Genomic DNA, 25,532 nt, shown 5'->3' with positions numbered 1-25,532 from the left:
TACACTCTTCATTAATGACTTACCTAATGTTATTTCGTATTTCCGAGCTCTAATGTATGCAGATGATGTAAAACTATGCTATACATACTTACCTTCTGACTCTTCTCGTTTGGATCTACTTCAGGCCGATTTAGACTCATTTCAATTATGGTGTACTGTAAATCTACTACTTTTGAACTGTTGCAAATGTAAACTAATGACATTTCATAGAGTCCACCCAGTTTTAAAATCATATATGCTAGATGGTGCTCCCTTGGGGCGTATATCTGTAGTATGTGACCTAGGTGTTCTTTTTGATGCCAAACTGAGCTTTAACATGCATGTTTCAACTATCATAAACAAAGCATCGGGTGTACTTGGATATAAAGATGGGCTAAAGAATTTGATGATCCTTATCTAACCAAAACCGTATACACATCATTAGTACGTCCAATCTAGAGTATTGTTCCTGTATTTGGTCTCCGGGATATAAAAATCATATAGATCGAATTGAGTCGGTGCAGAAGCAGTTTCTAATCTTCGCGTTATGTGGTCTTAACTGGGAATCAAATTCTCATATCCCGCCTTACAGAAATATACTTCTTCTTAGTAATTTGTCAACTTTAGAGAATAGAAGAACATTACTCGGGGTAATGCTCCTTCATAAACTGATTATCGGAGAGATAGACTCCACTGACCTTGTGAGTAGACTAAATTTTTCTGTTCCTGCGAGAACCTCGAGACACTATGTTCTCTTTCATTTACCCATTCTCCGGCGAAATTTTGCCAAATTTAGCCCTCTTCGCAATTGGTGCTCGCACTATAATGAACTGTACAACTGTATTGGTTTGAGTATTCGGCTGCTGCTGTTATCCGTAAGGAAATACTCTCACGTCTGGCATGATATTTTTCAAAGATTTTTTATAAGATGTCAATTTTTATTTCAATTTTAATTTTGATTTAGATATTGATTAAAATTTAACTTAATTAATTTTATTGTTTATAATTTTAGTTTTTATTTTAAATTTTGTTTTTACACTTATGTTTTTGTCTTATTATGTGTATCTTGTATCCAGTAGTCGACCGCTTTGTGTCTGTGTTGACTTTAATATAGTAAATAAATAAATAATATGTATGACAAGGAAAAAGTTAGAATAGCATTTAAATATGATAATACTCTGAAATAAATATATAGCAACACAAAAAGTAAAATCGAAAAATACGACGTAGTTTATAAAATCAAATGCAATGGCGACGTGTCCCACGTATGAAATAAGGTATATGTGGGGACAACTAAATCAAAATTAAAGACAAGGATTTCCGCACACAAATCGAATTTGAAAAATCGCGACCACCCTAACGACAACAAAACGGCTTTAACAAAACATTGCAGGACCACGGGACACTATCCAGATTTAGAAACTGTAGCGATATTAGAAAGGAAAAAGCATTACAATAAGCGCTTCATTCTGGAATGTTGCACATTATAAATACTCCTACGGATATACGTATGAATTTTAAGAGTTATACGGAGCACTCTGCACAAGCCTACAGACAACTCATCAAAAATAGCTACAAGCAATGTTGAGTCTCATTCGTTTTTCATTAATTTTTTCATACAAATATCATCCTAATAAACGGACACTCTAATAACCGGACGCGGACAAAGTATTTCAAATCATTTTCATAAAAAAATTTTTCATAACCGGACAAAATTAAAAAATATCACAAGCAAGATTTGTTGTTCATTATGAAAATGAAATAGGTGATCCCCCTTTTAACATGTATGTACACATTCAAGCCGTGTGTTTCAAATTAAGGATAGTTTTCCATTCAGTTTTTTTAAGTCAGTTGCATGCGAATGGTTGCGTTCAAAGTTCGTAATAATATGGCGCCAAAAAAGAAGGTACTTTCTATTAAAGAAAAAATGGAAATTATTAATGTTTTCGAAAAAGATAAATTATCAGTAGTACGTGGAGTTGCAAACAGGTAAAGTATAGTGAGCCCAAAATTTTAATGGTAGTAGGTACACGTTTTTTTTGCTTTGAAGGGTTCAATATTGGCAATACACAAGCTGCTGAAATCAATAAAAATAAAGAAAATATTCTTTATAAATGGGAATCTGGAATTAATGTTCATCAAAAGCGAAGCTTTCTTAAAGAAGGCGGCTCTAAAATAGATAAGATGTGTTTTAATTGGCTCGCTAAGGCTAGAAGTCAAAACATTCCGATTTCTGGTCCCATTTTGAAAGCAAAGGCAATGGAAATTGCAGGCAAACTGGGTTTACCTAATTTTAATGCTTCAGATGGATGGTTAAACAAGTGGCGAATAAGGAATAATGTTGCTTTCAAATGCGTATCTGGTGAAGCTGCAGATGTAGACCAGGATGGTGTCGAATAGTTTAGGACAAAACTGCCATCTCTGTTGACCCGTTACAAGCCTCAAGACTTTTACAACGCAGACGAAAGTGGCTTTTTTTTCGTGCCTTACCTGACAAAACCCTCGCTCTTAAGTCCAAAAAATGCGTGGGCGGTAAACTATCAAATGAAAGGCTCACAATTTTGTTCTGTGCTATCATGGTTGGAGATAAGGAGTGCAATGTACAATGTACTTAATCGATATATGTATTTATATGTAATAATAAAGTATGCAAATATTCGTTAATTCCAAAAATTTCTTAGATAAACTATGTACATTATAATTTATATGTGTGGTATATATTTTGTGACTTCATCCCTTATAATAAAGTATGCAATATTCGTTAATTCCAAAAATTTCTTAGATAAACTATGTACATTATAATTTATATGTGTGGTATATATTTTGTGACTTCATCCCTTATAAGCGGACATCTCCCATAGCCGGACAAAAACACTGCGACGGTGAGTGTCCGGTTATAAGGAATTTCACTGTATATGCAAAATCAAAAATCGGTTTTTTGAAATTTTGATATATATATTTGTGTGGCCTAGAGCTCGAATAAAATTTTTTAATAAGCAATAGCACTAAGGCCTACAAAAGAAACATTATAAATTTGTTTCAAAAAAATTTTGCATATCAATAATCTGTGTAACGTGTACATCTCTAAAAATGAATCAACATGTTTTTGTTAAGTTTGGTTGAAATGCTTAACGATTAACTTGAAATTGTATTATGGTATTTAATTTTATCACTTTGGATTTTAAGCAGAACATTTAAAAATATACTTTTCGAATAAAATAACACAGGCACAATGTAAAAAAATAAAAATTTGAATTCGCGGCCTCTTGCCACGGGGCCCTGCCACCCTGTTGTTACGCCACTGCTCCCGAATCAGAAAGGGTTGCTTTTACGAAGCAAGGAAAACGGGAATAATTTAATCCCCTTTAGCGAAAGATTGAGTAGTAGATAAGTATACAAGCAGTATATTACTTGCAATAGTTATAGCCGTGTGTAGAAGTTCACTAAAGTGGGGAAAGCTTCTGGCCACCATTCACCAGGGAATGACCAAATCAAACAGCTCACTTCTTCCGGCCACTTGGTGCCAAGTATCCTCTGTGAAGTCACTGAACACACGTTTAATAGTGAGCTAATGTGAGGAGGCGGCAACCTGGCTTTCCTTTGCTCGCACAGTCCTTTTAGGATTTGGCGATCATCAGGAGCAGTTCATCTTTAAAATAATTTTTTCAAAGCTTAAACTTAAATAAAGTGAAGTTTTTTGAAATAACTAAGTTTTAAATAAATAAAACTGAGACGTTTCAATTATTGAGAAACAAAAGAAAATACAAATTACACGACGTATATATTCGAGGAGCAGGTGGAGGATTTCGATCTTAAGCCTATAATTCAATATATTTTCATTGGAAATAACATCTTTTTTTTTTGCTCCGGAGGAGGAAGCTCGAAAGCATAAATTAGCTTTTAAAAAACGCCTTTTATATTGGAAAAGTTCTTTAACTCTTTTCGAAGAGAACATTAACGAATGCAGACAGTTTGACATTTCAAGAACAAAAAATTTCTATCAAAAACAAGAAAACGAACTTTTTGTAAATTTTTTTAAAGCCAGCCAACGACTCGCTTAGTATTTCCCCCACCACTTGGGAAAAGAAGTAGATTGCAGTTTTGAGCTGGCTGTACAGCTTTTCTTTAATCTAAAGTATGAATTAATTAATTACCAGCAGACTCGTCAGACGTTGTTCTGCCTTAAATTTGGTCTATCTGCATACATTTTAATAAGCTTTTTCCGTCTAGCTCCGCCCTCCCCCCCTTCACTTTTTCTTCATCCTTTTATTCACTCCTCCCTCCTTCTTTTTCGCTTCATCTATATCTATCTTCGTCCCACTGTATCTGTTTATACTTCCCTCTTTTCTCTTCTCTCAAGTTCCTCTCATCTTCTTCATCCCTTATTGCCAGTGCCAGAGGGTGGTATGTATTTTGTTACAATCCCATTCAGAGTCCCAGTCCTAGTCCTAGTCCCAGTCCCAGTCCGTCTCTGGTTTACTTCCCGGAAAAAAGGATAGGCAAATTTATATACCAAATTTCAGGCAAAACGAATAGGACGTATGTAGTGTGCATAAAAATTTTTCTGATTTAAACTCACTGGTCTTTTTGAGTGATGAGGATATCACAGCTGCTTTTTATAAATCCACGACAACTGAAGCTACGGGACTAAGCCAGATGCACACGAGTAGTTATAATAAGCCTTCCACTCATCAAAAATCATAGTAAAATCTTTAAAACCCAAAAAAGTAAGCCAGTAAGATGAGTTACATAACAAGAGTCCGACCCACATAAGGTGCGACTGCAAGTGGGCGTCGGCTTTTGATCAAGCGGCTCGCTTTACAAACGTGTATAGTAATATTATCATCCCCGCTGAGAGGGTTGTGTGCTGGGCTTGGCACCCGTCACGTAAAACCACGCTATAAAAGAAAAAACAAGCCTTGGATAATAAGGCAACAGTTTTCTGATGACGCGCCTTGCAAAAGTTTAAAGTTCTATGATTTAGGGGTATGCACTAGGGCTCTTAAAAATATTCAAAAAATCGATTAATCGAGTATTCGATTTTAGATTATTGGACGATTATTACTCGTATTTCACTTAAGATTTGCATACTATCACAAGCATTAAAAAATTATTTCTATTTCTTGTCGCTCAAAATTATATGTTTTTTGCCGTCTGATAACTTATTGAGTTTTTACTCCTGAAATTTTTTTCAGCCGTCTAGTTTTCCCGAAAAATTGGTCCATGGTTGTTGTTTTTTCAACTTAACCATAAATGTTTGGAAACATATCAAGTCATTAGGGTGGCAAAAGTTATAAAAATTGTGCAATTTTCGCGATGAAATTGAAATATTTATTAGCTCTTGCATTTGTTCCAGACGAAATGGTAATTAGAGGTGACTAAAATACCCAAATGATTCAAAGAGTTGTGTAGTGCAACCCTTTCAAGGGGTTGTCAACGCTATTAATAGCTTCTCCAACGCAATTGTCAACCTCGCTTACCCGTGGCGAATCCTTTTTCTTTAGCAGCCGTGGCTTTGGCGACTCCAAGTTCCTCATGGATCCAGGAGGTGGGATAGCGGGGTGGCCTTGAAGGTTGAATGTGGTCATATTAAATCATTCCCGCGATGGTCGTGCTTGTATCTTCATGGTGCTTGTTAGCGGAGAGTACGGGATCTATATCCGGCAAGGGACCATCATCATCACTAACACTCCCTGAAACCTTCAGGGAATGCAACAACAATAACGGCGAACGATTTGAGCCGCAGAAGTTCGCATTTTGAACGCTTTGACCCTAACGCCCTCAAAACCGATTTGCACATTTTTTGCATTGCCGAGTCATTAATGAGTAGATATTTAAATCGATAAGTCGTCGATGATCACCCGATAAGAAACCAAGTTGCCGAAAACAAAGCGATAATAAGCCAATAGCAAACCAATCACAAACTGATTACTCGTGTGTTGTCGATATTATTGTCGATAACACGCCGATAATACAACGATGGACGCCATGCCAAACTAACACGATTGTTCATGGTTTATGTTTGCTGAGCAACCAACGCCCGAAAAAACTGCTTTTAAAATTATTTGCGTTGCCCAACCATTTACGAGCCGATAGTAACCAGTAACTGTTTGATAACAAACCAATAAGAATTTGAGTTATCGATAGCAAACCGAGAATAAACACATTCGATTAAACGATACTTTATCAATTACTCTTATGTAATGTTGCAGGGGAAAATATGCCGATAACAACCCAATAACTAGCCGATTACGTAGTTATAGAGCGATGGAAGCCCAGCCAAATAATCACAATGGTTAATGGTTAATGTTCTTTTGATGAATTAGAAGACTGGAGCTATTACGAACGGCACCAGATTGAGTCAATAGGGCAAAAAGCGCTTGTCTGTTTTGTGCAGGCGAAGCTTTATCTCAGCTAAATGCTATATTGATTGTCGGCGTGTTTATCTTCAACTGTTGTAGGAATATCAATTCAGAGTCGTCTACCTTAACTTTTGTCCTACCTTCACAGAGCTTATGTTATATCCACAACCACAGTGAAGAAAAGTTCTGATTATATTAGCTCAAGTTGAGAAGCTTATGCCAGCAATATCATGAAAAAGTGAAGGACTTCTTACTATAAATTTATCGGTTATTAATCGAAAAGTTATCGAAATGTTATCACAAAGTTACAGATTTGTTATTATAAAGCAATCTATGTCGTATAATTAAGTGGGAATTGCCCTCATTGCTTTTTATGTATGAAAAAAATTTTTTTTCAACATTTTTATTATCTCCTTTATATTAGGTCGGTTGAATGTTTGTCCATATTTTCAATACAAATCTTGCGATCGATTTTTAAGTAACTTCTCATTGAGCTACAAACGTGAAACTCTACAGATAGGTTAAGAAAACGAGACCATACAACAAAAGTAGAAAATAATTCCGTTAGGTGGCGCACGGTTCAATAATTAGATAAGAATTTGGAGCGCTATGAATTGACCATATGTGACCCGGTCTATGAAACGGTGGCTTATGACTAAAAAAAAAACAGCTGTTTACAGCTGTTTCTCGCAATTTATTTTTTGAGTCATAAGCCACCTTTTCATAGACCGGGTCACATATATTGACCCTTTTCTACCAAAATTCCAATCGAAGTAATGTGTTGTTCCACTTTTACAATTTTACTTCTCATAAATATGTTTACAATTTCTATGTCAAAATTTTAAAATCAAAGTTCAGCAAGAATATGTATTTATATAAGGACACTTTTTTTTATTTTTGTCCATTTATATAAAGGAAATCCTCAAAATTTTTTTATTTAAACGAAATTTTCGCTGTCACTTATTCCTTCAGTATTTAGCTCTGCATTGATTTGAAATACAGATGAGGTCACGTTTTCCTCCTAATGCCAGTCAAGTAGTATGATAACATTTTGCTCACTTTCGCTCTTTAACTTTTTTTATAAATTTTCTCTTACAACTTTTAATTATTTGACAAAACTTTTGACTATTTTTTATACTTTTGTATAACACTAAGGAATAGTGATCATGTCCTACAACTGATAGATAGCTCTGACAACATCGCATTTCAAATGTTTCCCAAATAGTTCTCTAATCGAACTCTAAACTAGTTCTCTAATGTCAAAAATATGAGCGCGTTACTATATTTTCTACTCTTTTAAGACTGTCTAGGCCATTTATTGTTCATTTCGAAAATTGGTACGATACGGTCGAAAGGGGTATCAACGGATGCGCATCACTGCCAGTTGAGAAAATAGGCGCTTTCAATGCCAGTTTAACAGGGATTTTGCATCACCCAATTCACCAAGGTATTGAAACAAAAAACTCTAAGAAAAGTTATATAATAAATTTAAATGCTCACTTCGCATAATTTTTTTTTCAAAAAATTAATAAAGAACAATGAGTTTAAATAAAATGAACATGTTTTCAAATTGTCCTCAAGTTGTTAAAAAAGGAAATTACCCGAAAAGGGTGCCGATTTTTTTCAGAAATTCTATATCTCGATTGGCTGAAAGAATAAGCGAAATCAGTGATGCAAAACCCTTTAGTAGGCTCCCGGGGTTTAAATACTCCTTTAAAATGATTCTCAGCTCATACTTAAGTTGAGGATATATGTACGTATAAGAAGGGATCGAAAAATCACTTACCCTTATATTCAAACATCTGATGTTTATTTGTGAAATTATAAAATAGCATCTGAAATGTTTATTTTGATTTTCGCACTTCATTATTCAACACCCAAGTCTCCCGGTTTGGCATTTCCTAAAGTTGGCGGACCTATCCCCAACTAGTCTCTTGGAGTGAATCACATTGGATATATCCTATCAACCGTGTTTAAATATCACCTACACGTTACGGCTCCAGTTACAAATGTGAATACGTAGGCACATATATTTACCAGGTGAGGCTTTGTCCTTCGCAAGAACACTCAAAGTGGTGCAGCAAAAGCTTTCCCAAGACAGTCGAACTAATGACCGTGTATGCTACTACCCTAACGTAGTGGACAGTCGAACTAGTCTGAAAGCTGAAGCTACGCGGTCATCCATAATGAGCTCTTATATCAAAAGGCCGGCAACAAGGACTATTGAATTCAATGTTTCGAACACAAACGTCTGCAAATTTTGACCTACATTTTAAAACTTTTATCCACGGTCCTTGTAAAGTTTTAATTATGTAGATGTCCACCGTCACCCATGAGCTACGCAATGATATCCACTTAGACTGCTTATGATTTCGAGGGCGCCATCCTTGGCCGAATAGTTACTCCATAACATTTCAAGTTGTTTCTTTAGTGTAGCTCGGCAGCATCATAGTGTGACAAAAACATCCGTCAGAAAGTCTTCGGAGCTCCAGCTTCTAGGAAAGTGACGTCGGCGAAGGTATGAGTTCGAAGTCGCAGTCCTATAGCTTCTGTGCTGGCATATGGTATAAGGGTCAGGATGCGTGGTAGCGACTGATGGTCGGGATTGCTACTGTTTGCACGTCGGGAATTGCAGCTCTTTGAATAAATAAAAAAAAAAACTGAAGGCGCCCATTGGCGCATTCAAAAATAAGCCAGCATTTATGCTAATCGTCAAAAATGTGCCACAAGAGTCACGACTAGTAGAAAATTGATAGCAACCATAAGTCGCCTTTTTGCGTGACCAGCATGGAGCCACAAATAATTTAAAGAAATCGTGCCGACGATGAGTATTAGAGTTAGCCCAGAACATCCGCTTCGGTGAAACTACGCTACTATAGTGTGAGCATTTTAAGTATTTCTCTCGCCCTCCCTCCGCATGGAGCTACTCCTGAAATTTGTTGAACGATCCGCGAGACTTTGAGGCAAAAACCCCGGATCTTTCCGAAATGGCCGAAACGCATATTTCCTTAAATACATATAAAGAAAACCTTTCCAAATATTATTTTTTAAAGAAACTTTGTTTTTGTTGCTGTTTTTGTTCTATTTATAGAACTACAACGAATGGTTATAACCATTTCAACTATCGTAGGAGTGCGAGTTCGACTCCCACTCCTGGGAGAAAAGGCTTTGAAGAGATTTACAAGGTATAATCGAAACAGTTGTCGCCTTGTCCGTCCAGATGTCACGTTGTTTAAATTTTTCCCAAATTATTAAATAAATTATTTTTTTAAATTTTCGCGTTACAAGCCTCCCAGATACTCATCCGCTTTATGATATTGTTCCAGATCGTCAAATATACCATTGACGTCAGCAGTATCTTTCCATATTTATTAGTGATGGACAAGGTGATACTCTGAAGTCCATCAATTCAGTTTAAGGGTCTACGCCGATCACTTTGTCGGTGCGCCGGTCCCGCCGCCGCTGCCGATAAAGTGATCGCCGTAAACCTCTACTGTGTATGCTGGGATTGTAGTAGCGTGTTCCGCCAAACACACTGAAGGTCTTGGGTTAAAGTCCCTCGCAAAGCAACATCAACAACTTAGAAAAAAGTTGTTTAATTGGAAAACAAGTTCTTCTAAGCGAGATTGCCCCTAAGCAGTGGTTTTGCAAACACCGCGAGTGTATTTCTGTCAGCATTATACATGTAGGTTCCGTCCCTACAATTTGTAGGAGAAAAAAAGAAGCACAACGAAATGGGAAGCGAAATTTAGGCTTAAATTTACTTGGAGGTAAAACGCGCCAAGTTTTTTTTTTTAAATAGTGGCACCGCTGTCTGCCGGTTTTCTAAAATCGATCAGTGCGACATCCAGCGACACCTGTTGCGGAAGCAAAATCCTATTTTAGTAAAATATCACCTCTTTAAAGGCCCTGAAAACTCGCCATATTCATAACGCCCAATTCGTAAATATATGTCCACCTAATCATAGATAAATGTATATTGGCATCGCTTATTGTTGCCTTCACCCAAAAGTGTCATAACTTTATAAAATAGAAAATTCGAAAAATTTCAAAACGAAAAACACAATCCTCAAAATGTGAATAAATTCGCCAACGCAAAAATTTACAGATTATGGATATGGCGGAAAACCAAATACTAATTGGTTGGCTATGGTATCGTTAAGACTAAGGCGTTATTCAATGGTTTCAATTACCGATTAGATTGACTTGCATAGAATTCATTGGATCAGCTGTTTTACACAGAGTTTGTCAAGACCCGCACTTTTTTTCATCTCATGATTTATCCATACACAAAGGAACTTTAAAGTTGTTATCATAGTTTGGTCTCACAACTTAATTCATTAACATGCCTCACACTTTCATTGCATAAAATAAAAAATATTTATTTACTCATAATTATAAAAATTTATTTGTACATAATACAAGCAAAAAATATCATAATTTCAACTGCAGAGCGGAATATCGCCATATCTCAATTGCTTGTTCGAAAACGCCCTATCTTAAAATTTTTCGAAATTGGGCGCCCAGTGGAGTTAGGGTGATATTCCAAACAATAATCAATCTATTAAAAACACCCTAGCGTTGCATATATTCATTTATAAATGATCGAACCTTTTCATGTGTTAAATTTATAAATACACACCTATAAGTATTTCGACATGGATGACACGATTCGTCAGTCACCACAATAAGTTCTGGCCTATGAAAGTATCCTCTTCTATACTCTTCAGCACCCAAATCATTCCTATTACATCTAACATATGTGACGCCTCCTGCTCCAGAATCGTCAGCAACCTCATTCTCCAGATTACACTCAGCATTTACGAACATTTCTTTTGCAACATCCACATCTTCATTAAACCTTGGTCCTATTTGCATTCTCTTCCTTACTAGCAAAGAAGAACGATCATGGTCAAAAGTCCATCTACTAACATCCAACCATGTGCTCATTGATAAAGCGGCATTGGAAATAGGTATTATTTTTACTTTATCACTCAGTGCAAAGCATCCTGCGATTTGAAGCAGAACTAAATTCATATAATATAATTCTTGAGTATCGGCAGGTTGCATATGTACATCCACCACAGCGAGTCGTTGCCCTCGTTCTTTGTTTATATCGGTTGCACCAGCTACAACGACGAGTTCATCCCAATGTACACCTTTTACGCAATTCTCAGTTGTAAGCACCAAGTTAATATTGATTATGGAACCAACACATTTATATTCGTTGTTAATAAATATTGCCACTGAATGTGGACTTTGCCGTATAGGTATAGATTGCCTAGGTATATTGAAAAATTGCGCATCCGTATAGCTTAACATACAACTAAGCAGGACGAACATCAACGTGAACTTATTTTGTAGATTCATTTTACTTAGTTGAAAACCTTTTCTACCACTTTTAAAGTATCAAGTACATCGATATTCATTTTGTGGGCGCTATTTATACCCAATTGGGTTGTGTAAATAAAAAATAAGTTTTCAGAAATTTGAAATAACAAAAATACATACAAACTTAAGTTAAACCTACTCAAGGTCAAATTGTTATACTCCGCGTGCTTTGCCCACAGAGTGTATTAACTTTGGTAACATAAAGGGCATAAACGAATCGAGATAAAAACAGACTCATATATCAAAATGCTGAGTATGAAAACAGGAATTGATTTAGCCATGTCCGTCCATCCGTCCGTCTATCTATCGGTGCACACGATAACTTGAGTAAATATCGATAATAAAATATCGTAATTTGGTTTATGGGGTTCTTGGCGCTCATCTCCCACGCTTTTAAATATGAGGGAAGTCGGATGGTAACCACGCCCACTTTTTACAAATATAACATTTTGGAAAACACATAACACCTGATTATTTAGAAAATAATTCCTCTACAATGTTAAAATTTGATGTGTGGACTGATATTAAGACTCTTGATATTTTTTGAAAATGGGCGCGGCACAGCCCACTTGTGATAAAATCAATTTTTTGAAGTATTATTAATCATAAAACCAAAAACAGTTGCACCTATCATAAGAAAATTCGACAGAGAGGTTACCTTTACTATAAAGAACGCTTCGAAGAAAAATGAGCGAGATCGGTGTGAGGACCACGCCCATTTTTATATAAAAGATTTTAAAAAGGGTCGCGGACGAATCATTATCATTACAAAGAGCTTTATATCAATGGTGTTTCATTTTCGAAGTGAAATTATTACTATAAAAAGGCAAAAATTTAAAATTTTGAAATTGGGCGTAGTACCGGCCCTTTTATGACCAAACAATTTTCTTTGTTTAGGGAGCCATGACTGGAAGAAAAATTTAAGGATAGTAATAAGATGTACACATACACATATTTTCCATATAGCAGGAAATATTTCTAGGAAAAATTGACGGGATCGGTTAAAAACCACGCCCACTTTTATATAAAAGGTGTTTAAAAGGGTCGTAGACTAGAATAATAAGACATATCGTAGCGAAAAATAGTTTTGTATCAATGATATTTCACTTATCAAGTTTCGTAACAAAGTTGGAAAAATAATTTTTCTGAAATGAGTATTCAAATTCAATTCAAATTCACGCTGAGTATATAATATAAACTTCTGACACTCTTACTTGTTTTTTGTTTGTTTTAATTAGCTGAACAAATGAACAAACAAATTAACAAATCAAATGTACTTATTCATATTCTAACGAAATGAAATTACGCATTTTGCTATACTTTTTCAAAACAAAATTTCTTTGTAATTATCTGTTTATTTATATGTGGGCGATTCCCAAATAGGGTCCATCACGAACCGAAAATCAAAATTGGTCAGACTTTATTGCTATCACTTGGGATTAAAGGTCAAATATGTGTATGATGTGGAAATCAAATAGATTATTCTTTCCCCTCATCCTGCCAGAGAAACATGATTTCAAAGAAAGGGTTAATCGGTTTGGCAAATTTGGATGTTTTACTAATAAAATATGACATCCTTTCTTTATATTGTTGTGCTGTTAAACACATATCTATACTTTTTCTTTTAATAAAGTTTTGTCTATACTTTTATTTAGCATCAAAGTACTTTGAAAAATGGAGGTTTTATAAATTGATTCTGCCCTCATCCTTATTATTTTCCTACTAAGCAAACGTGGACCTGAAATTGAAAAAACTTTCAGATGTTAAATAGGTCTGTTTACTAAAATTTTTCCGCAAACTTCGGGTAACATTTTTATTGGTGTCTAAACTTTTTAAAGTCCATTACCTCTCTGCAATTATTTGATCCATATATTCGCCTATAACTTTATTTCTGTTTAGCCAACGAACAAAACATGGTCATATATATGTACTCACATTTACAAATGAGTGCGAATGTCGTGTCCGTAACCAAGGACTTGCCCATATGTATTTGCTAAGTGTGTTATTAAGTTGACATGTGTACAATGAACGCATTTTTAAAGAAAAGTACATATTAGTTTTATTAGGTAGTTTTGTCTGTTTTCAAGTGGGTAATATTCCATCGTACACTACTACAAAACCAGATTTGGGAGCAGTGCACTAAATTTTGAGTAACAACACTTACAACTTAAGTGGGCTGACATAATCAAAATTTGGCTTTAAGTATTAATGAGACGCTAATTTGTTATGGATTTATTCGTCTGCTCATCTTTCACACATTCGTAAAACTAGCCTATACCCGCGGGCCAGTCTGCACGAGGAAAATACAGCATAAAACTATTCCGAACCTCATCATATATGGTCATATATAAGTTATAACAGCAGTATCCAGCGGTTGACCCATTTACTCACGTTGCTGAGCATGTGACCGCGCTATGTTGCGTGTTGAAGTTTCGCTGACGCGACACACGCGTAGAATAAGCGGAAGTTAATTGGGACAACGATTGGTGTAGTTGCAGAAATTGTGATTGAACAGCATAATCTAGTTTTAGTTAAGTAAACTATTTTTTATACAATAATTGGTTAGCATATCATAATTACTTTAACACAAGAACCTAGCTGCTAGGTAAAATACTTTGTTCGAGTTAGTTCAGTTTGGATCGTGCAAGAGCACTGAATAAATATTATAACGTTAACCTATTTCTCGTGTTTATTTTAATTCGGTGAACGGGCAGTTCACCGCAACTTTAATTTTTTATGGCCTCGCCTGCTGTGAGGCTTAACTATATAAGTACTTATATTTTTGAGGTACCCACAATTGGTGCTTCAAATATTGTAATATCCGTTCTGTCCACTGCTAATGTTCTCTTTTATGCAGGTTGAAATGAGTGCGAATGTCGTGTCCGAAACAAAGGACTTGCCCATATGTATTTGCTAAGTGTGTTATTAAGTTGACATGTGTACAATGAACGTATTTTTAATGAAAAGTATATATTAAAAAAAATAAATAAATGTAAGGCGCGATAACCTTCGAAGAAATCTAAGGCCGAGCTCTCTACCAATTTGCGTCGTGCTCCTCTTGATTTTCCCTACAAATTGGCCGGACGGGACCTACATGTTTTATGCCGACCCCGAACGGCATCTGCAAGGCAGATGAGTTTTCACTGAAAGCTTTTAATGGCAGAAATACACTCGGAGCGCTTGCCAAACACTGCCGAGGGGCGACCCCGCTTAGAAAAAATCTCTTCTAATTGAAAAACCTCATTTCTAAAATTTTGATATTGTTTTGCTCGGGGTGCGAACCCACGGCATACGGTGTGATAGGCGGAGCACGCTACCATCACACCGCGGTACATATTAGTTTTATTAATTAGTTTTATCTGTTTTCAAGTTGGTAATATTCCATCGTACACTACTACAAAACCACCCCCTGTGGGTTAGGGGTAGTAGAATATGCCCACGGCAGGCATGCCAGTCGTAAGAGGCGACTATAATCCACAAAGAGGTGTATTGTTGGTTTTCTAATTAAATTGGTTTATGTTGATCTTCGGATTTTCATACTCCAAGCCGACAGTGCACCTCTGTAACAAATTGCCGTCATCGTATTAGTGACGAAAAGGGATTGTTAAATTGGTTAAATTGGTTTGTGTTTGATCTTCGGATCTTCACACTCCAAACCTATCAGTGCACCCTAGAAGGGGTGTATCGCGCAGGTGCACCTCTGTAACAAATTGCCGTCATATTATTAGTGACGAAAAGGGTGGCTAGACCACCTTGACAAAATTGCCGTCATCGTATTAGTGACGAAAGGGATTGTACTGGTGGTTAAATTGGTTTGTGTTTGATCTTCGGATCTTCACACTCCAAACCTATCAGTGCACCCTAACCGTAACAAATGTACGTCATCTTATTAGTGACGATAAGGCTAACCAATCCTGAGTGGCTTTACTCGAAAGGGAGCAGGGAGAACGCTGGTATCACCCTGTGGGACCCCAAGCATGGTCTTTATAAAAACTGTCACCGCGGGAGCAGGAAATAAAGCCGAGTGATCTGAATTTTCAGGTCTCACCTTCCTGTCCTGGGATGGCCCCCTTGTGGGAGCATCGCGGGGGCTGTGGTTTCAGATCGTATTTCTGGGAAGGTAACCTAGAATGCGTAGGATCGCCTCTGAGGAAGTTCGCTTCTTCGTTGGAGTTGACAGTGTTCTCTTCGGAGTAATACTGTCTTCTTTGGTGGGAGGTGGGCAAGAAAGTTTACTCATGTACTTCTCATATGGAGTAAGCTGCCCAAGTACGTGCTAATCTGCATACAAGTTATTCAAAGACGTTTCTGCGGAACGTCAAAGAAAAGGTTGGTTACATCCGTAAATTGTGCACGTTGTTTAAAAGAAGGATGTATAACTGTTGATTAAAAAGCATGAATAACAGGAAGAGAAATATGGTGGATATTCCAATAGCGAGTTTATTAGAGTTGGATAAATGTAGCAAATAATGTTGAGAATAAAGTCGAATGTTGCATATACCTGAACTACTTCGGGCTGGTAGTTCAGTTGCAACAAGGTCCCTCGCCGTGGAAAATTATGGATAATTGTAAGGGTGGGTAGTTCCTACGCTTCATTTTGAAATTTTTGGAAACTTCGTTGGACCTGCTATATGATCAGGTTTGCGTTTTAGTACTTGTGAATGATGAGATGTACATTGTACTTATAGATTACATTGGTAGTCATTCACGGCGAACGAGCGTATAACTGAGTGAACGTAGTACCTATGACTAATGAGATGTATCTTAATGGGCAAGTGGTTTAGTAATATGATTAACGAAGTGTGAAAAAACCTCTTGGGGCTTCGATAGCTCTGTGGTAAGTTCCCAAGGGGTTTTTTGCGCTCGTTGAAAAAAAGAGAAAAAAAAAACGGAAAAGAACACACAGCAGATTAAATTCAAGAATTTAACAATTTAATAATTTTCACTTCAAAGCTAACTCACAATATGTAATTCAAAAGCTAATTCACAATTTAATTAATTATATACAGCTTAAGTTATGCAAACGAAAAGAAAATCTTACCTATAACAGGGCTGATGGCTGCAGTTGTCACGGAGGTTTCCAAAAAAGAAGTGAAAGAGTTTCTTTCTTATAAAACGCGTTCACCCCTCAATTCCGTCGAAAAGCGGTTTTGAGGGGTGATTGAACGAAAGTAAGTTAAATTGGAAAGTCGCGCACCAACACATACACATACGCCTGCACGGACATATGTAGCCGTTGGTGTTAGTGCGCGAAGGTAGATAGACGCAAACACAGATAGGTTACATTAGGCTGGGTCACTATTGGCCGTGCTCATTCTTGGGTTTAGCTTGATGGCCTAAACATGCCGGCCCCCCTTGCTAGAGGCAATATCGGTAGATTCCTGCGGCCATCTTCCCTGATCAACTTAATACTAACTAATATATAAATGAACCAAATTCATGAGTGTCATACAAATAAGGGCATCAGCATGGCGGTTTTTTTGCTTGACACAGTCATTGGTATTTTGGTTCCATCCGTGAATCGTGGAGCTGTAGTAAAGAAAGAATAAACGTTAGGAAATAGTACGTGGTTGAGTTCAATTTTTTGCACCTCTTCTCACACGAATGGCACGTGAAGTTAGTTCGAGGGTTCAGGAAGATTTAGGAGCGGCATGCCCCAGACAAGAGCCAGCCAAATATACTGTTCTGCGCTAAAAAAGGGCCAAACGTAGATGGCAATGTGCCCGGCAGTATCAGCTCCGGATATATATCGGTTCCCAACACGAGTCGAACCGGACTTGACACAAAAAATGTTGGATCGGCGAGCTGCATACGGGTATACGGTGTTGCGACCGAGGGGTCGACATTCGCGCTTGGACTCACACGGGCGTAGTTGGGAACGATCGTAGCGTGAATCGTGAGCCTACGGTTCTGCCCATGTTTACCCCTTATTCGCAAAAGGCACCCTCGTTGTGATCCGTAGTTTTCCTCGTCGAGGTGTAACTGTCGAGCCAGGTCGCGTGAAATTATCGAAGTTGTGGCGCACGCGTCGATGAGTGCGCGTATCAGGTGCAACCGCCCTCGCGCCTCGATTTTGATCACGGCAGTTGGCGATATTGATATAAAGGGCCGAAGTGCTACGATCTCCCGCGTGATTTGCCCCGTTCTGAAGGCAGCTGGCAGTCGTCGAGAGGGTCGTTCCAGCTGGCCCTGCGAACCTATTCTCTCCAACTCATATCCTTGACGGGGGCGGAAAGTCCGGGATTCCGCTCCTCGTGTGTTTTGACGCCGGTTCGGGCTGCGGAAAGTCCGTGATTCCGCTATTCCCTTGTGACGATCTGAGCCCCGCTTCCTCGCTCTTTGATGACGCTGGTGTGTAGTTGATGGACGGAAAGTCCGTGATTCCGCTCCATCTTTGCGACGTTCGTGTGCGAGCGGGGGCCGGAACTTCCTTGGTCCCACCTTCCTACTGGTGGCCGGGCGGAAAGGCCGTGATTCCGCTCCGGCTTCGTCCAACTCTCCTTCTTCTAGCTCGCGTGGCCCGCTGTCAGTTCCTATTTCTGATCCTTGAAGAGACAGAATGTGTTCGTCTTCGCTATCCATCTGAACGCTCCATGGCCTGGTATCAACTTCCTGGGGCTCCGGATTGTCGAAGCTCTGGTGCAACGTGGTGTGATGGTCCCCTTGGCACTGGTGACAACGTCCTTTTCTCGTGCAGTCGGCGGTGCGGTGTGCTACTGATAGGCAGTTGCCGCAGTACCGTCCTAATGCGGCTTCCCTTTGCCTTTCCTCGGGCGATTTGGCTCGGTAGACCGGGCATAACCGGATCGGGTGTCGCTTGTCGCACAGGTGGCATGGTTTCGGGTACCGCTGGGCCATGCGTTCCGCCCTCCTGCGTAGAGTCGTATACCAGGTCATACTGGACCTGAAAAGGGGTAATTGTCATTGGTCAGGGTTTATAATTTGAGGGGATTTCATCATGCTTGAGGGGAGTTGGGTGTCGAGAAGATATTCACAAAAGGTTGGCAACAAGCTACAATTACTTAGGCAGTTAGCTGCACAAGAGCCTTGATTTTTTTTTTTTTTTTTTAAACACAAATTCGATATACAACGTGGTTTTTATGTAAATTATCTTTATGTCCACGCGATTTGTTTAAAATGGCAATTACTTCTCTATGACGGTGCGCTTCGTCTGCGATCTGACAGATTTGGCTTTAAGTGTAGCCACGCGGTAAGCTTTTGGCCGGTTGTCAGTATTTTGCCGACAGATGGCGCATGGGGATAACTTTTGTGGAACGTATTTGGTTGTGTGGCTAATTAATCATTTTAAAGCAGCAATCGAGGATGCCGAACGTGCCAAAGAAAACAGAGGTAAGTTTTATTTATTCCTTAATCTGAGATAACCATTGATTGAAATTCCCTTATATTCCATTTGTTTTCTATAGATTGTGAAGCCAGCACCACGAGTTGGATGGAGGAATGGAGCTACGGAGCCTGCATCGGTTGAGGCGTTCCGCCCATATACGCCGCTACATCTAACTATTCATTTCCGCCCCTAAGTTTACATTTGTATAGTGTAACCAAAAAATATTGTGAAGTGTGATAAATGAATTGTACATTAACCCCACTATAAGAAATCAGGTGTATTTGATCTGAGTGGTAATAGGATATTTTGGAGAAAATCATTTCTTTCAGGTTATAAATTCCCCTTTTTCGCCATAAAAAGGGTTAAGTCATCTTTTGGGAACATTTTAATAACCTTTGTTCAAATCCGTAAAACACGCCCAAAAAAAAGAAGAAGAAAAGAGAAAAGGTAAAAATAAGAATGTCATTGCGTTTTTCCCGATTTTGCGCCGCCTTAACATCTGGCAACACCATATGAATTTTTGTAGTGTACATTGTGTTATTGTAAAAGTGGATTGTGTTACCCTTCAATTAATTTCCTGTCATTGATGAGAAAAAACGAGGAGTGAACGTATAATAACTAAAAGCAGTATGAATGCAAAAGAATTAACTTTAAGCTCTAAGAAGCCGGATGAAGATATAGTAGGAGTACGCAGTAATAAAATAAGGGCTGCAGATTATGTATAGCTGATACGGCAGTTGCCACACCAAATATTAATACAAATGGCAGGTGTGTATAATAGGCGCTCAACATGAGTATAAAATCTTGCAGTACAATCGTATTGCAACATTCAGAAGCCGGTAATATAACAATTAAAGCATGTGACTCTTCCAATGTACTTTTTTCAGTTTGGTTAGCATTGGCCATAACATCATCTTTATCAGAATCAGAATCATCTATATCATCGACTTCACTTTCAACATGTCCTTGTCGTTTGCCATATTTTTTACGATACCAATTTAGAAGCTGTCGCATGTTACATTGGCTACGACGCATTCGTTTACGCTCGCAGTGTTCGTGTTCTGTATCGTCCATCAACTCTGTTTGAATTGAACGTTGTTCAGATGATTCTATAAAATTATAAACCATCGTTTCAATAGCAGATTTCAAAGTGGCACAATCACGAGATTGCAGCATACAGACAGAAGCACACATTGTTTGTAAAAATCGTTGTGTAAGTGTAGCAAATTGCTCCAAGTGATCAGGTTGATTCACACCAGTTAAAAGCGCGGCAGCAGGCACAATTTCCTCCATATCATATGTATCCATGCCACCATCGCTGCTACATTCCTTTTTTACATAGCTGACCACATCCTCTAGAGTTTTGGCATAACTTTGTGATTGAAGCTTGTCGATGTGCGTTTCCAGCTTATGCCAGGTATCCGCATATGTTGCATAAAATGGCTCGCCCGTTACTTGTTTTCTGATGGTGCTGGCATTATCGGACGTATGTTTTCGTTTAACACTGCCACTGCTTTTCCCAGTACCCCCAGCAGTGCCTTTGAAGACAAAGCAGCCCTTGGACACCGAAACCGTCGGATCCATCTTGTTACGTTTATCGAAAACTCCTTGCAATGGGTTTTATTCGTAGAAACTGCTACAGCAAATTTTAGCATACGTCTGCTTTGTTCTAGAAATAGTTTATTATATATATTTTTTTTACCAGAAACCTATATAAATGTGCAAGGTAAGCGTTCAGTTGTGGATGACATAGATAATGAGCAAGAGCAAGTGGATCCACAAATTCAAGCTCGTTTTACACGCGCGGTATCGGAATTGCAATTTTTGGGTTATATCAAAATGTCCAAACGAAAACGGATCACGCTACTCGCTTAGCGTGGTAGTTGATTTATGAATACATTTTTTGAAATGTGTCTACTGATATAAGCTGACAAGGTAGATAGACGAAAAAGATATTTATATAAACATGAAAATAAGTATGCATAAGTAATTAAATGGAATGAAAGTGGTAGCGGTGGTGGTAGCGGCGCTAGTAGAGAGACAAAAGGTTCAACACTCAGAGCCATATTTGCGCACGATGCAAAGCGTAAAATGCCAAAAACTACACGTGAACGTGATGAAGCAGCAAGCACTAATCAAACAAATTTACCAACAGATGCTTCTGGTTCTAGTGATTCAGAAGATAATAAAGTTCCATTTATTGCAACAGCTGAATGGTCATAAACACATGAAGGTCGTCAATTAGTACACACAATACTTCCAATTAATGTCGATCCGCTATTTAGCATGCTTTTTTCAAAATCACAATTCTTTTTGGAATTTCATGCAGCGCGTAAAACTGAAAATATGGCTTCAACGATTGGTTAACCAATAATGAAGACAAAGAGACATGTACTATTAATTTAACTGTGCAATTATTGGCTTCCGTGGGACCCAAAGTGTCTAAGGTTACTGAAAACCAAGAGATACGTGAATGTAGTAAACCGGGTGAATTGTATTCCATAGATGTAACTAGTGTTAATGCCGGCATTCCATATGCCGATAGTTTTAATGTCTTAATGCACTATTGCCTTGTAAGAACTGTTGATGATCATACAATGCTGTCAGTGCACGCTCAAGTCAAATATAAAAAATCAATATGGGGTGTTGTTAAAGGCTTTATTGAAAAGAATACATGGGCTGGTTTAGAAGAATACTATAAAGCATTACAACAAGCATTACAAAGTGACACATGCATACCAAATTTGCTGCAGTGTGCTTAAGGGAAATCTATTGTGCACTGAGCAAAAAATACGCTTATCGTATAACAAACAAGTAAGGAAGGTTAACTTCGGGTGTAACCGAACATTACATACTCAGTTGAGAGCTATGGTGAAGGGAAAATAACCATGTAGGAAAATGAACCGAGGGAAACCCTGGAATGTGTTTGTATGACATGTCTATCAAATGAAAGGCACTAAAGAGTATTTTATGAGGGAGTGGACCATAGTTCTATAGGTGGACGCCATTTAGGGATATCGCCATAAAGGTTGATCAGGGTTGCTTCTAGAATTTTTTTGCACGATATGGGTATCAAAAGAAAGGTGTTAATGAGTATTTTAAAAGGGGGTGGGCGTTAGTTCTATAGGTGGACGCCTTTTCGAGATATCGCCATAAAGGTGGACCAGGGGTGACTCTAGAATGCGTTTGTACAATATGGGTATCAAACGAAAGGTATTAATGATTATCTTAAAAGGGAGTGTGCCTTAGTTCTATAGGTGGAAGCCGTTGCGAAATATCGCCATAAAGGTGGACCAGGGGTGACTCTAGAATGTGTTTGTACGATATTGGTATCAAATTAAAGGTATTAATGAGAGTTTTAAAAGGGAGTGGTAGTAGTTGTATATGTGAAGGCGTTTTCCAGATATCGACCAAAATGTGGACCAGGGTGACCCAGAACATCATCTGTTGGATACCGCTAATTTATTTATATATGTAATACCTGCCAAGATTTGTGATGGTGTTAACCAGCTAAGCTACCTCTGACGAGGTCCTGTACGTGACGAAGCGTGCATGCTAGTTAAAACCAGGTCTGAGCTCGCCGGGTTGGGGTGGTCCTTGCTTGTCACATGTATACAGGGGCCAACTTAGCACACAAAAGAAATTCATGCACATATTTGAATAGAACCAGGCAAAAAAAAATCTAAACACTTTAACCCCGAAAATCCCTAAAGATAAGACAGACAACCGGAAACGGAATAAACCGGAGATGCAGTCGATCGAACCTGGGAAGCAATAAAGCCGCTTCCTTTCTCTCTCCTACCCAACCATGAGAAATATTTTTTTTGACGTTAATCCCTCAACCCAACCATACCTAAGGAAGAACTAGATCACCTCACATTCCTTTAAAATAAAAAAATTAGCACCGATTCATTTTAAATTCACAAATTGATTACATATTTATTCGCCAATTATATGCATATCTTAATATTTATGTAGCTTTATAGTATCTTACCAAATATTAATCATTAAAGTTTACAAATATTAAAATTGATATTATTCCTATGAAATATGAATAAGGATATTCATCCGAAAAATGTATAGTAATAATATTTTACAGGGATAAATTCATTATAAATTATGAATCAATTAATTCCTAAAAGATAATTCCTATTTAGACAGATATTGACTGAAATGTTCTTAGTTCGAAACAGAAAAAGCTGCTATACTACTGATGTAGATAGTAAAAAAGAAGAAAAAAAATGGTTGTGAAAATTAATTCAGGATCTATTCCACTCTAAGCACTTAAGCGTTTATTTTGATCATTATTACTACTCCAACAACAACAAAATAGTTCTTTTGTCCGCACAACTAAATTTCCAAAAACCATATCTATTATTGACAAATATCAAACATGAGAAAGTTTATTAACTTTTACAGCTTTTTATTGAACTTAATTTAACTTTGCCCAATTCTGCACATCTATATACTAAAGCAGTTCTTAGTCCTCACATTTTCTACATTCAAAGAAACGCCAGAGGAAAATTATCATTTGTCTATTTTACCATTTCTAATTAGAATTTGTAAAAAAAAAATCAATGTTGAGAGAAAAAAAAATGATATGTCACTGTGGCAACGCAAAAAAAATTGCAAAATAACACGTTCAGGTAAAGGGGGAGGGAGCAACGTGGTCAAAGCATATATTTATGCCAGGCATCGGCATTTTGGAAATGCAGATGGTTAGTGAGAGCGCGATAGTCGCGCACATCACTTGATGCATCGGTTTGCTTAGTTCATTCGCTTATTAGCAATGATGACATGATACGAAACATTCATTCTCTCTCAATTCGTTTCCAGGAATGGGTCTTAAAGTTCATTCAATTGTAAACATTGGTTCATTCGATTGTAAACAAACTTCATTCGTTTCCAAGAATGGGTCTTGAAGATCAGAGTTGCGTAAACCGCGCAAAAAAAATTCCAAGGAAATCGGTGCGTTTTCATTATTTTTCATTTCAAGTGTATTCAACTACATAAGCGGATCAAAAATTTGTAAAAAAGGTACAAGAAATAACAAAATTAAATGAGCTGTTATATTAACGCACGAAAAGAGATAAGTACATTTTATCTTAGCTATCAAAAAATTAAATTTCACGTGTTGTAACGGAAAAATTTTTAACGGGTAAAATAAGCTTTTTTTTGTATTTGTGATCCTGAAAAAATTCGAGTTTTTTGATATCCCATTTGACAATCTTGAGTAAGTTTTCGGTGAAAATCATAAATTAAACCTTTACCATGTAAAATACCCCAAAGTTATTCCGAAATGCCCAAATTTGATTTTGAGGATGATGGCATCTATGATCAATGTTATAAAAAATGCACATTTTCACGCGCTCTCAGAGAGCGAGAAGTTTCATATCATGTCATCATTGCTTATTAGCAAGCAACAATGCAAGATCGTTTGTTATTATATTTTTAATGCACAAAATGGGAAGCAAAAGGTTTATACAATTAAATACATTGTATTTGCGCAAAAGGGTTGGTCAACATTAAATATTTTTCGCTTGTGCGCATTGAAAAAAATTAACAAACGATCTTTGCTTGCTAATAACATTCGTCAACATTGCGAACGACGCACACAATCGTTGTTGCTGCGCCAAATGCTCAGTGACTACTAAACTAAAGAGAATAAGAATATGTGTGAATTGAGTGTGCACAATTGTGCTACTAAATGCCGATGCCTGATTTATGCACAACTATTTTTGTTTGCGTTTTCCATGTTGCTTTCTCTCGCTCTGCACGCGTGAACAATTGATGATATACATGTTACAAAAGATATAAGAGAGTTTAATTTTAAGAGAACTGATGAGCTCCAATGTGGTCAGCAGGCGCCTGTTGAGGTGTGTTGGTTTGCTAAAAAAATTAAAATGATTTCTTTTTCTCTCTCTCTGATGAATATAATTCTTATTAGAAATTTTCTTCCGAACTATTCTCTTTGTCACAAAAAAAATTCTTATTGCCTATCATATGTAAGACCATTTACCATATTTTTAACCCTACAATGCTCGAATCTAAAGTTTAGAATCTTTCCTTTTTTTCTTTTCTTTTTTTCTTCTTTTTTTAAAACAAATTTTTACTCTACAAGGGTTCGCAATTATTTATATTATTTATAACTACAACACAGCAGATTATAAAAAAAAATCAAATTCTAGAATGTTGCGTACATTTTTCGTGCATTTCTCTACATATGACTGAAAAAAAAATTTTATGAGCACATAAAGAAATTATAAATGCAATATGACCTGCTGCTCAAAAACATTTTTTTTTTTTTTTTTTTTTTTTGATATCAAAAATTAAATTTTTGCACTTTCAACTTTTATCACACTCTTAATGCAACACCGTGCAGTAGGTGTATCCTATTGTATATGCATTTACATCACACAAATTCTATCGTTTTCATGGTTTTAGATTGTTTTACA

The 25,532-nt window shown here is 37.3% G+C and overlaps 2 protein-coding genes and 1 pseudogene across 8 annotated transcripts in view; 1 reads left to right on the top strand and 2 right to left on the bottom strand.

Annotated features, from left to right (window-relative positions):
* Positions 1–25,532, bottom strand: part of LOC137239477 (ADAMTS-like protein 3) — a 1,132,820-nt gene that overhangs the window by 692,740 nt on the left and 414,548 nt on the right. The gene's annotated exons all lie outside the window — the stretch shown is intronic.
* LOC137241483 (tigger transposable element-derived protein 4-like) lies at positions 1,835–6,279 on the top strand (annotated as a pseudogene).
* Positions 16,649–22,100, bottom strand: LOC137239476 (origin recognition complex subunit 3-like). The gene is made up of 2 exons (XM_067764810.1): positions 17,323–22,100; positions 16,649–17,261 (listed from the first exon to the last, which is right to left on the bottom strand). Exon 1 carries the CDS (start codon positions 20,659–20,661, stop codon positions 19,735–19,737), a length of 927 nt encoding a protein of 308 aa, XP_067620911.1. The 5' UTR covers positions 20,662–22,100; the 3' UTR covers positions 16,649–17,261; positions 17,323–19,734.

Source organism: Eurosta solidaginis, chromosome 2 (assembly GCF_040869045.1).
Source record: "Eurosta solidaginis isolate ZX-2024a chromosome 2, ASM4086904v1, whole genome shotgun sequence".
In the NCBI taxonomy this organism is placed as follows: Eukaryota; Metazoa; Arthropoda; class Insecta; order Diptera; family Tephritidae; genus Eurosta; species Eurosta solidaginis.
Note: the sequence above shows the minus strand (reverse complement) of the source record. Positions and strands in the feature narration are given on the sequence as shown.

Bases quoted from the DNA above. Each gene is read 5' to 3' on its own strand.
- LOC137239476 (XM_067764810.1), bottom strand. From the start codon at position 20,661: ATGGATCCGACGGTTTCGGTGTCCAAGGGCTGCTTTGTCTTCAAAGGC.